The sequence below is a fragment of the Adiantum capillus-veneris genome, chromosome 25 (assembly GCF_014529385.1).
Source record: "Adiantum capillus-veneris isolate H3 chromosome 25, ASM1452938v2, whole genome shotgun sequence".
NCBI classification, from domain to species: Eukaryota; Viridiplantae; Streptophyta; class Polypodiopsida; order Polypodiales; family Pteridaceae; genus Adiantum; species Adiantum capillus-veneris.
The window spans coordinates 27422367-27437189 of record NC_140955.1 but is presented as its reverse complement, the minus strand read 5'-3'; the positions used below and the strand labels follow the sequence as shown (position 1 = coordinate 27437189).

Here is a 14823-nt window from a genome sequence, read left to right as displayed (position 1 = left end):
CGTTCATCTGATTCGGTTTGGGCCCCACACAATGTGGTACCAGTTTTGTTATCATCTGCCTTTTCTACCACGTTGCTCTGCCCAAATCTTCATTCTTTTCTTCAGTTCCCGCGCCAAACCTTCAACTTTTCTTTGCCTTCCCACAGAGAGGTGTCATCTCTGTCAGATTCTTCACGAGAGCCCATGTGTAATCTGGGATTCTTAATGCCTTTATGCCCTGTAAGACAAAGCCATGAAGACGGGAGCACGCCCAATGCGCGATGTATGAAGGGTGGGAGTGGCTAATGAGTCCGAGGTCGGGGCACGAAGATTCTTTCCCAAAAGCTGTGTGCGCTGCAAAAAAGGATCGGATCCTCGGTAGAAGAAGACTCTTTTTATGCTCTGATACCACTGTAACAAACTTGGACACTCCAAGTCTAAGATTCTACTGCGACACAGCAAAGCTTCACTTTAAAACAATTCAAAATTCAAACTTGAGTCGACACGGCCCAGCGAAGTTCCGTGCCAAGAGGTAATGGCCCCAAAGACTTGCGCCCCTTTCGGTATTTCTTTTTATATTAATCTGTGTTCAAAGAACAAAAGAGTGGGAGGGTGCTCACTCTTAGACGCTGCGTCCATATGCTATGAGTTATGAGGCCTTGCCCACCTATTTAAATGTTTACAAGGGATGCCCAAAAACAGAGCCCCGAAAGCTTTCACTTTTAAAAGCATCTTAAAAAATAAAGCAATGCTCCAAAAGCTTCCCAAAAACAGCCAGCGTAGAATTCAGCTTGCACAAAAGCTGGAATTCCGTACACCCTGCTTTATTTCCGTACGCAGTACAACGTCAGCAAGTGAGCGGAATTTGTGCCGCAAATCACGGAATCTGCAACGTGTCAATCTGCGGGTTTTCCGGGCAGGTTGCCCAGTCGGGGGGGGGGGGGGGGGGGGGCTCTGCTGCCCCATGTCCAGGGCCATGCCACGTCACCCATTTGTGACACTCTCTCCCCCCTCTCACGCTTCCGCACACGTGCACTCTCACATGGTATCAGAGCTTCAAGCTCTCCATCTCCGAGGCGCATTTCAGCATGAGGTTCCTCTTCCCAAGATGATTTCAGCCAGCGTTTTTACATCAGCCAACGATCAGCATTCTGCCAAACAAGCGAAGATTCCTGTAGGGTTTCTGTCGCAAGAATACCCATTTCCACCTGCGTTTTTGCTTCCTCCATTGGCGATCACCTGCTGGCTGCCAGCACCAGCCATTTCTGGACATTTTTGTCGCGGAAAACCCCTCCAGATCACTTGCGTATTTTGCTGCCCCTTGCATTTTTAGGGGGCACCTGCGTTTTTGGTGGAAAACCTTGCATTTTCAGCAGAGAGGGGCAGCGCCAGCATCAATCCACTTAGACCTTTGCCCCACCGGCTCGGCATCCGGAGCTTCAGATCTACTGTTTTCAGCCATAAGCACCTGCTGTTTTCTCTGTTTTCAACTTTTCAGCCCACCTGGGGCTCTGCCATTGATTCACCACCCTCCCCACACCCTCTGCATCGCTCCAGACCTTGCCGGGGGCGTACGAGCACACTGAAAATCGCTGAACAGCAGCGTTTTCATCACCTCGCAGTTGCGTTTTTGAGTCAACAGCAACCACATGGCTTGTGCTTTTCACAGAGGATGAAGTTACCCCCTACCAGGACACCATCCGGTGGTGGTCCATGCGGTCTCTTGGTGATTGCTGCATTACATGGTATCTTCGACATTAGCTTGATTGTCACAAACTACTGACGTGTCAAAGCCCTGAACAAGGGACCAACTTGCAGATGTGGGCCAAGGGGCCTAAACCCTAAGTGAAGAGGCAGAGCAACAAAAGATGAAGCAGGACCATCACACACACACGCAAAAGATACGCGTTGGTTTGCTGACGTGGCACACCTGTATGGACAGTCCGAAAATTCCACTGACTGTTGACGTGGCAGAACTATACAGATTTCCGCTTTTTACGCTGGCAGTGCTAACGTGGCAAGACTGTACGGATTTCCATGATTTACGCTGGCAGCTTTTTGGCATTGCTTTTGGACCATAAGCTTTTGATTGTAACTGCTTTTCAGGCCAAGGGCCTTTAAATATGAGGTTAGGGCTCATTCTTTGGCATGCTTCCTGAAGAAGGTGCAGAACGTGGAGTTCCGGCTTATACTGTGTTAAAAATATAAAGAAATACCGACAGGGGCGCCAAGGTTTGGGGCCAATACTCTCTCGGGTGGAATTCCGCCACTTCGTGTCGCGCATCGTCTCTCTCTCTCAATTCAGTTGTTATTGAAGTGCTAAAAGTCTGTTCAGTCTGTTCTTTTCTATTGGCAAGTGGTGCCCGTCTTATGATAGTGGTATCAGAGCATCACGCGGTATGCTTTTCTGAAAGCATACCGGTCCTACAAACGAGCAAACAGAGCTATTGGAATTTTATTTGAGGTATCTTTGGCCGCCGACCTCTGACTTATCAACCACTCCCACGCTTACTTCATCGCGCATTGGGCGCGCTCCCGTCTTTATCGCTTTGTCTTACAAGGCATACGCCATAAAGAACCCAAGACTTGGAATTCATGGATTCAGTAAAATATTTACAGTTTCTGCTCAACGAACTTCACGACATTCTTTCGCGGCATCCTCAGCAGAATCTTTCGATGCTGCAAAGTTTTCAACAATTTTTGAACTACATGTTACCCCTTCTGATGCCCCAGGTGGTACCTCCTCCTCTGGCCACAGAAAGTATGAGAGCTTCCAACTGGCAAACTTCTCAGCCATCTTTTCCAATCGGGGGAGTCTTCAGGAATATGGTGCAGCCATCTGAACCCGACCGAGTGCAACCGCCTTTGCCACCGCCATTGCCCCCACCTCCACCACCACCGCCGCCACCAGGCTACACTGGTTGGAGCCCATATGGATACCCTTATTATCCATACCCTGGATATGCGCCTAACCAACCCAAAGATTTCAAAGATGACGGCACGACAGTCAAATTTTCACTTTTTCCGGGCTGAAAGATCGCAAGAAAGCATTGTAGTTCCTACAGCAATTCGACAACATCTATGCTTTAGGGAACTATACATAAGACTCCAAGATTTCTCGAGCAGCGGGATTTCTTAAAGATAATGCTATGCAATGGTTGAGTTCAATCGCGACACAACCGCATGCTCCAAGGACCTGGCAAGCTTTCAAGACAATTTTTGCACGTAGTTACATGACTTCTATGTTTGAAGTCCGGATTTTGGCAGAGGGGCAACTTGAAAATGCTTGCCACCGAAACCATGGACGAATATAACCAAAGGTTTCTCGACGAGTACCTTCCGGTATTCTTCTTTAAATTTGTTCCCTTGGAGGCCCAATGCGAGCGATACACCATTGGACTACCATCCCCATTACAGGAATATTGTCTATCCAAGCAAGTCTCCACCATGCAAACTAATGAAGGGAAAGCTAGAGTTTACCACAGAAGAATCTCCGGCCACTAACCACAACTCTCAGCAACAACGAACAAATTCTCGAGAGTATCGTGAAAATCAACCGCAAAGGCCTCGTTTGAAGCCTCAACAACGAGACACCCTACTACAAGAAGGCCGATGCTTTGGATGCTTTCAAACAAGGCATAATCATTCTAATTGTCCCACACGCACTGATAGACCAGAGGAGCCGATGCCCGCACCAACGATCGATAGAACCCCAGCGCCACCTCCTGCTAAGAGAGCTAGACCCGCTATTAGACTAGTTCCTCTGATATTTATGACATACGCCTTGAGAGTACAAATGAATTGTGTCGAACAAATGAATTGTGTCGAGCATATGGCAAAGTCAATGGCTTCAAAGCCCTTATTTTCTTTGACCCCGGAGCTACAAAGAACTTCATCCATCCAGAATTCTTAATGCAGATGCACTTTGATTATGATGCAGAGGGTGGAGAAATTCAAGCTGAGCTAGCCACGGGGCAAACTTAGAAAGTGGTACCGCTCATTCGTTGTAAGGTGCAGCGGAAGTGAATGTTGAACTTTGCTCAAGATGAGTGCTCCGAACTGTGCTCAAGGTTCCTTTTACTTACAAAAGGGAGAGCCTTCCGTTCCTTTAGTGAGAGTGCAAATGATCACAAAAAAAGTGTTGAGACTGAGAGATAGAGAGCAGAATAATACGAACCAGACAAACTCTCTATGTCGAGAGCGATCTACTATTGATTGCACAAATCTCTACAATGCTTTGACTTGCCGACGATGTCAACGACGATGAGGATGACGACAAGACGGGCTGAAATCTGAAAACGCTAATGGCTGAAATCTGTAAATATTTATCTGCTGAATTCTGACTCTATGTTGGTGACGACGGCGATGACGACAATGCAACGACGACACGTTGAAAAGGCAGATGCTGAAACCTGTGTTTTCCGGGCTCAAACTATAAATGCTCGTTGATATGACCGTGCGGCGAGGATTTGTTGCAGGAAGGTGAGATCTGCGAGGTTCGGGACTTCTACTGCAATGTCTGACTGCTGAAAACTGAAAACACTGGTGCAACTTGTGGTCTTGTCGCGGATAATCTGCAAAACGCTAGGCTGTCATGCTGATGCAAAAACGCTAGGGCTGAATGTTGTGCATATGCAAAAACGCTAGGTGTCCTGCTGTGGTTGCTACTGCCAAGGCTGATCTGCCATGCAAAAACGCTAGGGGCTGCTGTAGATGAAAAACGCAAGGCTTCTGCTGTTGGCAAAAACGCTAGGTTTTCTGTTGGGAGTCTTGCTGAGAAGGTGCCTGTTGAACACACGGTTCCTACTGCTAGGCTTTCTTTTATATATGCTTGGCTCAATTGCCCTACCCAATTCCCAACAAAAGTCACTTGAAAATAATAAGTGAAAATTGACTAAAATAGGAAAAATAGGTCTATGCACTGTAAAAATGCTCCTGATGGGTTCTGATTGAAATCTGATGATCATGTTGTGTGCAACCAGAGGATATGCATCTAATCTAAGTGCCTGGACATACACTTCCTAATCTTGCTGAACTGAACCCATGTCAAGAAGTAGCTTGTCCACGTACACATAGGGTTAGATGTGCACGTGAAATTGGTGCTCTTCCAGTGACTATTCAAGATTATCATAGAAAAGCTGATTTCCACGTCATGAAGTTGGGCAATTGCGACGTTCTCTTGGGCATGCCTTGGCACGACAAGAATGATGTGACTCTCTTGGTTCGGAACCAAACCATCACCGTGATGCAGAAGGACAAGCCAGTCGTCCTCAAAGTTCGGTTGTCCGAACAAAACCTCGAATGAACTCGCTCTACTTGTTTTTCTTTATAGCTAGACAGTATTGTTTGAAAATCTGTTTGAAATGGATGGTATCTGTTTTGAACTTGTTTTGGTGCCGATTTGAATTGTTTGACTCTGTTTTTAATACTGGTTTCAATGATTGGTGATTTTACTCACGGGTGGAGTAGTGAGAAATGACGATTGAAAAGTGTTATTGTGACTCACAAACCGGACCTGGATCGTTATGCGGGAGGAGTATTGAGAAGTCTGAGCAATGGTTACTCTCAGCACCTCCAAACGACGCAGGCTGCGGTCTGGGGTGCATTTGGTTGTAAAAGGCCTCTATATCTCCCGGCCTAGACCTTTTTAGGTTATGCGGGAGGAGTGACGAGGGAGTCGTTGAATATCTCCAGACCCGGACCTTGTTAGGTTATGCGGGAGGAGTGTTCATCGACGGCTTTATGTTTCTCTGTCTTCTAACATGCATATGTGAGCATTTGTGTTTCATTGTGATGTGCCAACCACTAAATATTCCTAATTGGATGAGATTGCCTAGGTATGTAATTTTAGTGCATCAAGACACTCGTGGAAGATCAGTACGGTCTGGGTGTGATGGCTAATTTTACTACGCCGAAATATCAAGAGTTCTGATCTGGACGAAAGGAGAAGCTAACTCCTTGATCAAAAGAGCCAAAAGGAGAAGCTAACTCCTTGATCAAAAAAAAAAAAACTGATTGTCCCTCGGAATGACCCTCGGAAATTTTTGAGCTAGCTTGAGTTGTTTTGCAGATATGCTGTAATAGCGGACGATTACTCTCTTTCAAGAAGGGGAAATGTCACAAACTGTTGACCTGTCAAAGCGCTGAAGAAGGGAGCCAACTTGCAGATGTGGGCCGAGGGGCCTAAACCCTAAGTGAAGAGGCAAAGCAGCAGAAGATGAAGCAAGACCATCACACACACACACACACACAAAAGATACACGCTGGTTTGCTGATGTGGCACACCTGTACGGACAGTCCGGAAGTTCCACTAACTGCTAACATGGCAGAACTGTACGGATTTCCACTTTTTATGCTGGCAGTGCTGACGTGGCAGGACTGTACGGATTTTCGTGATTTACACTGGCAGCTTTTTGGCATTGCTTTTGGACCAAAAGCTTTTAAGTTTTTAAGGCTATTCGCTGTAATTGCTTTTCAGGCCAAGGGCCTTTAAATATGAGGTTAGGGCTCATTCTCTGGCATGCTTCCTGGAGAAGGTGCAGAGCATGGAGTTCCAGCTTGTATTGTGTTGATACAATATAAAGAAATACCGAAAGGGGCGCCAAGGTTTGGGGCCAATACTCTCTAGGGTGGAATTCCGCCACTCCATGTCGCGTGTCGTCTCTCTCTCTCAATTCAGTTGTCATTGAAAGTGCTAAAAGTCTGTTCAATCTGTTCTTTTCTATTGGCACGTGGTGCCCGTCTTGTGACATTGATCTTCTACCGGCGTACAATCCTTGAGAGATCCATTCATTCCAGCCATCATTCGGCGGTTGCACACTCCAAAGGGGGTAGTGACTTGTGGTTTGCTATGAACACACCTATGCACTCATCAGAGGAGTTCAACCGAGATATGGCCATGCTCATGGCATATAAGATTTCGACATTCCAAGAGAAGACACCACCATCTTGGGTGGACACACACTTACCAGATGACCTCGACACGTCAGATCACTTGCTTACACAGGAGCATCTACATGGACTTAGGGAGAGGATCTTGGATCTCTTCTTGGACTACATCCGGAGTCACCCAAAGCTTGGCTTCGATCGTAGTGCAGTTGCTCTTCTATACTCTTGATCATTTGGATTGCTACCTTTAGAGTTGCTTACACTCACCCTCCGTAACCTTACAGCAGACTTGTCCCCCGACTAGGCAGTAGGCCACTCCCAGCTCATTCACATTGAGAGCCACACCGAGATGCGGTTTGGTGGCGTTATTGGCGCGGATTCTGTTTTGGTTGACATCAAAGGATTGGAGGCAAGAGATATAGGCAAGACACCGCAAACCTGATTAGTCTAGTCTGGCTTCCCTTCCTCACAGAATGATTAAGGTGCAAACAGCTTGGTCTGACCACACCTCGAGTCTAATCTGGCTTCCCTTCCTCACAGAATGATTACGGTGCAAACAGCTTGGTCAGACCAGATTAGTCTAGTCTGGCGTTCCCCTCATTTTGGATTACCCTACCTACTGACAAGACACCATCCGGTGGTGGTCCATGCGGTCTCTCGATGACTGCTGCAGCTTAGGGTAGCTTCTACAATGCAAACTGTTTAGTCTAGTTTTCCTTGTTTCGGAGGAGTTTACGATGCAGTTGCTACATCTAGCCTTCCTGGAGTTTTACACAGCTTAGCTACCTTGCCACACTGGGTTACAAGTTCATGGATTGACAAGCTTCTAGTCATTCTCACGACTGTTCCCGGGCTTCCCCATTTTCTCCAGACGGTTTGACTACAGACACCACAGATCCTTTTGGGCAGGACAATTGTAGGTCTATTGGCACTTCTTTTACGACAAGGAGTTGTTTTCGCACTCAATTCGAGATCTTCACGCAATATCTTCACCCTGTATCGGCGGAGTACAGCAGTTTGCTACACTGCTCGAGACGGCACTTTGCCACGGAGATCTCTCAGCAACTGGGACACCCCAGACTGCTGCTACACTCGCAGAGCTCGTCGGAGTATTGTCCTCCAGTGGACATCGCAACAGACATCTTCATCATTTGCCTCACATCTTCGGCTTCATTCGGTTTGTTCAACATCAAGTGGTGAGAGGGGGTGTTAGACTTACACCACTCTGCTGCTTCACAGGTCTAGGGCATGCATGTACGACTAGTGTGACTCCGCGCTGGCCACTCTTTGCATATGCATTTAGGCTGCATTGTCCGGCCACCCACCTTGTCCGGGCGCCCTCATATATTTCTATATATCATTTATTTTTGTTGGGTCATGGGGATTTTTATCAAGCTTTGCCCTGCCTCCCATTGGGCACCTATTTATGGGGCCAGGGGGGGTACCCACTTCCACATCTGTTGTAAGGAGGGGAGGTTCTCTTCTCTAGTAGTAAGTGGGGGCTTGATCGCCCCCTTTCCTACACATAGCGTTTGTGGTCTACTATCGCTCTCTCCCTCGTCTCTCACGCTTCCGCACACATGCACTCTCACATTATCTACTCGGAGCCGACTTCACAGTTTTTACAGATCATCAAACTTTGCCCTACTTCTTGTCATAGAAGCAGCTTTCGGAAAAGCACATGTGGTGGGCTAACATCTTGTCACAGTGTCACTTCCAAAATGTCCACGTAACATCAGGGACAGAAAAAATTAGTGGTAGATGCATTGTCTCCAAAGCCCCTCGTCTTGGCTATTTCCACGATCTATGATAGGAGCTTCGATGATATGGTTGACTAGTACGCCACAGATCCGGACTTTACTGATCTTGTTACTCAGATACAGAATGGGGAGACAGTTCCAGGATATTCCATACGGGATGGCTACTTCATGAAGAAAACGATGTTGTGTATCACATACCCTTTGAGGGAAAAGGTCGTGATAGAGTGCCACTGTCCACCATTTACGAGTCACCACAACATCGATACCACCTTGAAGGGGGTAGAATGTTATTTCTTTTGACCAAGACTCAAGAAGCATCTGGACGACTTTGTTCGCAATTGTTTACTATGCCAAAAGGTCAAGTTTGGCAGGCATAAGGCACAAAGATTACTACAACCTTTACCCATTCCCACCCGCCCCCGGGAAAGTATTGCAATGGATTTCATCTTTGATCTCCCAAAGACACAGAGTGGGCACAATGGCATTTGGACTCTCATTGACAGATTTAGCAAGCAAGCTCACTTCATTCCACTGAAGAAAACAGTCAAGCCGGACCATTTAGCGAGATTGTTCATTGCACAAATATTTCAGTTACATGGCATGCCTGAGACAATCGTCTCCGACAGATATCCCCGATTCAAGAGTTTGTTTTGCAAGGCTATTTGAGAGAACATTGGCAGGCGGTTGCAATTCTCGCCATCATTCCACCCACAGACAGATGGGCAATCTGAGATCGCAAATTCAATTGTTTTGGATTTGTTGAAGTCTTACATCTTTGATCAGAAGACTCAATGGGAAAAAAAATTGCCTTTAATGGAATTTTCCTACAATAACACGGTTCACTCTTCGATGGGGAAGGCGCCATTTGAGATAATTGAAGGTGCTCAGAAGGTTCCACCCTTTCTCAGTACTAAAGACAAGATTTTTGAAGCCGACCAGTACACGAGGGACTTGGACACTGTTTTTGCCAAGGTCCGCGAGGCTTTAGAGAAGTCTCAAGTACAACTTAAGAAGTCTCAAGTACAACTTAAGAAGGCAGCAAATCGACATCGATGCGACTTGAAATTAAAGGAAGACGATTACATTTTGAGAATGCTCGCCTAAGAAAATGAAAGGGAAAGGAGCGGATTTTTCCAAAGTTTAGCATGAGGTATTATGGCCCTTTCCAACTTAAAGAAAAGATAAATGACGTCTCCTTTCTACTCAAGCTGCCAGATACTTGGAAGATTCACAATGCATTCCATGTGAGTCTCTTGAGACCTTTTAAAGGTGAGGTGCCAATTGATGGGGAGCCAAAAGAGCAACCTGAAGTGGAAGAGAGCGAAGAGATACTTGTTCCTGAACAAATTTTGGCACACAAGGGAAGAAAAGTGAAAAGTAAAGTGATCCAACGGTTCTTAGTTAGACTCAAGAATTATCCGGCATTAGATGCAAAGTGGATGGAGGAGGACCTAGCAGATACTCCTCAAATTTTGGAACTATACCTTGAAGCATTCGATTTAGCTATGTCGAGATCCAGTAAATCAACAGGGTTGAATCTGGTACAGAGGGATTGCACAAGATGAGAGTCACTCCGCTACTTTGTCACAAATTACCTGGATTGAATAGAGTCACTGATATCCCTTTGGGTTTCAGGGATAGTGTTGTGCTGACAGTATTCCGCTGTATGACTTTATGAAATGGAATTCCCAAAATTGAATATGAATGATTTGTACTCTCGTGTGACTTGTTTGAGTGCAGGAACCGAAAGACAAAATGATTGCGGCATTTCAGTCTCAAAAATCGGACCTCATTGATGTCGGATTAACTAATCCTTATTGCGATCATGCCTATAGAGGGATCGATCTAGGTGCGGTTACTAAGTACATTGTTGATAGTCATGGTCTAAGATTTGGAATGAATTTTTATGTGATTGATTTGTCATGTGATGTCATGTGCAGTGATGTGACTATCGTCTTTGTACAAGTGCTAGATGTGTCGTGACTAGTGCGTCGGTACTTAGTCAATGTCTACTAAAATGGTTTATGGCCTTTGTCTGTTTTGCAGGCGTAATCGAGGGCGATTACAATTCTTTCAAGAAGGGGGTATGTCACAAAGTGATGACATGGCATGACCACCTGACACAAGGAGAGCCAACTCCTGAACAAAAGGGCTAATAAAGATTAACCATTTTAAAAAAGCCTATCCAAAAGGCCTATTTAAAGCTTGCAAGTTGTCCTCAGATATCAAGCTTTGGGTTTTTAGAGTTTTAGGTCCCACGACCGGTGCGGTAGGCCTACGGCCCATCTTCTGGGCTCAGTTCCTCTTTGTCCACTTGGCCATGCCACATCATCACTCACACACACACACAGAGACTCTCCACTCTAAGCAACCACCATACTTTTAACTATGGTGGTCCCTTAAGGTTTACAGAACCATAGGTGCTCTACTTGGCCGCCTTCACCAAATATCCGTACCCCCTTCTTATGTCACATGTGCTACCTACGGCAATTTCTTTCCTTTCATTTTGTTTGTTCCTCTTATGTTGGAATTTTTCTTTGTTTCTCATGATTTCTGTATGTAAATCTCTCGGAACACCCAAATGGTGCCTATTCTAAGAGCGAATACATCACTGTTTACAACTTTACATAGCAGGCCCGTAGGCACAAATGGAAAACTGTAAAAACAAGATACAACTAGGCACATGGCCAAACTGAAAGACTGAAAGCAAGGGGAAAAAGCCGCTCCTACAGAGTAAAAAGTGCCCTAGCAAGCTAAGTGGAGAGGGGATGGCAATAGCCTCTGAAAGATAAGCCGAGTCAACAACTGCAAATCAAGAACCAGAGCCACCAGCGGTGAAGATAACAGTGAGCAGCTACGAGAGAAGCTCAGTGTCGGACAAATGTCCGCCACCTAGTAAAATCTGACAAGAGGTAATGGAGGAACAGAAGAGAGAGAGCCTTTGGGGACGAAGGTGAGGGTGAAGAGGCAACTGACATCACCAAGAGACTTTAGTAGTAGATCACCAGGGGTAATGAGCAAACGAGAAGCTTTCAACCAAAAAATCAAATAGTCGACTTGCTGAAGGTGGCTCCTAATGATCATGGCATACACACACACATATACTTTCTCATCTCCTCCTCAACATCAAAGGTACGCACTCTGACATGGTTTATGTCAGCAAGACGGCCCAAGAGACCCTATGCTTCGCCTACAAATTTGATTCCAAGTCAATATATACAATTGACGTTTGGGACTCCTCCATACCTAGATCTCATTATTGACTCTACAAGTATAGATCAACTAATATTCGCATTGCACCCTCTCTCCATCTCTCCCTTTGTGCTCCTCTCTCATCTCCTTCAATAAAAAGTTAATAATAGGGCAAACTCTTGATGATACAAATCGTAATTGACGGTGAAGTTTTTAGGCTTTGGCACACTCGCTTTTTCATCAGTTTTAATCATGAATCCCCATGTGTGTTAAAGATACAAAGGGGCAATGCCAAACGAATTTGAACTGCCTACCACCACCAACAATATCTCATAAACGAGAGGAAAATTGAAAGATTTTCTACAAATCTCATGAGGAGACAACAGTCTTTAGGCCCGTGTCATATAAAGGCACCCGTCACACTCTGTTTTCCGTTTGGCGTGTCATGACACTGTCATACATGAATTAAACGACTACCCAACTTTAACAATGAGTAGCAATAGGCCAGGTGGTCGAGACTCCTACGTTGCCATTGACGAGCAGAGCTCGAAACCTATCGCATACTTTCCCACAACTCTTTGGACAATGGCCATGGAGCTTCAAATCTTGGCCTAGGGGGTTTGCCCACCCATCTGACAAGCGTCCAAGCCCAAGATGACCTTTTCGCTCAGCAAATGCTTGCTCGCCACCTCAGCATGGCCAACTCATGCCTGCCCAGTGTGACACCCGCCTTGATTGATTCATTGTGAACTTGCAACCCTATCAAATGAAACATATCCAATTTGCACCTGGTTTTTATGATGCTTATTGAAAGCAAGAGATATTACTTCAAAGTAATTATTTATGATACATCTTGTACAACAACTTTCTGTGGATTCTTTGCTAAGACATAACTCAGAATCAATTATGTACAAAAAGGTCTCCACATCAATTTATCGGTATATGCAAAGAGATTACCTTCTTAAAAATATTGGCGATTGGATCGAGCCCTTTTGTTATTTTGCAGAACAAACGATACATCCTTGACAGATCATCGACCTGTAAAACCAGCTCAAAGTTATCGATGAGTTAAGGAATTAAACCTCTAACCGATCGATGGCTCCTAACTACCTTGTCATCCCTCAGAAGGGCCCTGCATCCAGAATGCTCTTTCTCAAGAAGCTGCTGCTCATACTGAGTTAGCAACTCATGCTGCACTTTCTGAAAAATATACCCAACAACAATCACAACGAGTCAACAGCCTGAAGCTATGCTGAAACTAAGTGACATAGAAAAGTTCGGTTCTAAAAAGCATGACTTGCCAACAAAATCCACTAGATACATAAAACTGATGACAGCTTATTACTTAGAATCTTGAACACTTAAAAAGTACATAAACTTCGCTAACCTCCAACAATTTTTGCTCGCTGCTTGCGTGTAGGTAGTGGCCAACTCTTTCCCTCTCTCGCTTCAAACACTCCTCGGCCTGCACTCACCAAAGTTGGTTTGTGGCGCACAAAGAGATTTGATATAGTCAAATCTTTGCGGAAACAAGACCTTTAGCATGTAGTCTGGACATGAATCTTCCTCAATCCAAGATGAAGCCTTCCGTCGATAGTATCCTGCTGTATCCTCTAGCATTGATGCCTCAAAGTCATTTTCATAAGATTCCATTCCTCCCATGCCTATCTCGACAAAAATTCCAAGTACGTTCTTCAATAGAGCCCTATCTATCTGCTCACCCTCCCGTTCTTTGTCAATCTACATGAGGTCCCAATGCAAGTATCAGTATACAAAAACAAGTTCCAATTGTGATACAAACGTAACTATATTCAACAATGTACCAAGACAATAACTGCTTCCTTAGCATTGTGTTTCACGTCTGAATAAACCTGTAATCAAATTCCACACATGAGACCATCGCTGCCAGAAAAGGGTCTCCTTTAACTGAAACACTGAAAGAGTATTTAAATGTCTATAGTACCAGGTCACGAAAGCAGATTAGCCCAACATCGCATAGACCAGGGAGAGACCTCCTGGCAATAAAATATCTGTCGAGGTAATTGAAGAACCTAGATAACCACCTAACCATGACCTTGTGGTTGTCCCACCGCCCTACAAGCTCCCTCAGCATAAACTCGTCATGCTTATCTCTTATTGCAGGTAAAACCTGGCAATAATAAATTGTCAAATAAGTTCTCACATGGTGATATAAACAAGAAAAAAGGAGGTTTACCATTTCATTTATATACTCTTCAAATGATTCTCTGTATCTGTCATACAGCTGCTGCGAATAGTCCTGGGGAGGCTTCTGAGTGCACATGTTGTAAATGGTACTGCATAGCAGGAAACAAGGATCGAGACCTTTAAAAATCCAAGGCAGATACACACGCAGATTTGCAAGGGAAATAAAAGCATACGTGTACAGCATCATGTATTCTTCAGGGTTGAACTGTTGCTCAGGGACGCCCTCTAGCAGATTGATGAGCTTGCTAATGCCTTTCCTCATGAAATCCCATCCCTGCTCGAGCTCTATGACCTTCCTTTCTGCCATCGTCATGCCACTTCCTTCCCAATTTGCGTCTAGGTGCCTGCGTTTCTGCGTGTGTCTATGGGATAAAGATTCGGATGATTGTGCGCCTCAGTGGGGGTCTATATGTGTGTGTGTTTTTTCGCAGGCGATGCGTCTGTGCGTGCTCGAAGGATGCGAGCACTCGATTAATAACGAGGCCCCGGCGGAAGGCAGGAGGTCTGAGCGGATCGCTCAATTTAGAGATGGAGGAGGAGAATTCCTAAATGTGCATGTAATGAAAACCACAAGGAAAATCCAAATAGACCTAGAGAAATTTGGCAAGACCAATCTCTAGTACTTCACGACAAGCTTAGAAAGCTTTTTTTTTGTTTTGTGAGTCCGGTTTTAGCACTCTCAACCGTTCCCCTCCTACACCACGATTGAGACTAGGCTCCTAGAGCAGACGCTTTTTTCACTAGTTTCGTATGGACTACGTGAGGCTTTGCTTCCCCA

General features: G+C 45.3%; 1 protein-coding gene across 1 annotated transcript in view; it reads right to left on the bottom strand.

Moving 5' to 3' along the window:
• LOC147424615 (cullin-1-like) overlaps positions 1–14597 on the bottom strand; it is a 50231-nt gene extending 35634 nt beyond the window's left edge. The window contains exons 1-8 of the mRNA XM_086500810.1: positions 14219–14597; positions 14035–14134; positions 13783–13968; positions 13643–13690; positions 13356–13559; positions 13207–13284; positions 12930–13019; positions 12777–12857 (exon numbers count right to left, since the gene is read on the bottom strand). Coding sequence (XP_086356936.1) covers positions 12777–12857; positions 12930–13019; positions 13207–13284; positions 13356–13559; positions 13643–13690; positions 13783–13968; positions 14035–14134; positions 14219–14358 — 927 coding nt within the window. The 5' untranslated portion in view covers positions 14359–14597. The remainder of the gene's footprint in view (positions 1–12776; positions 12858–12929; positions 13020–13206; positions 13285–13355; positions 13560–13642; positions 13691–13782; positions 13969–14034; positions 14135–14218) is intronic.
• Positions 14598–14823: the final 226 nt, after the last annotated feature.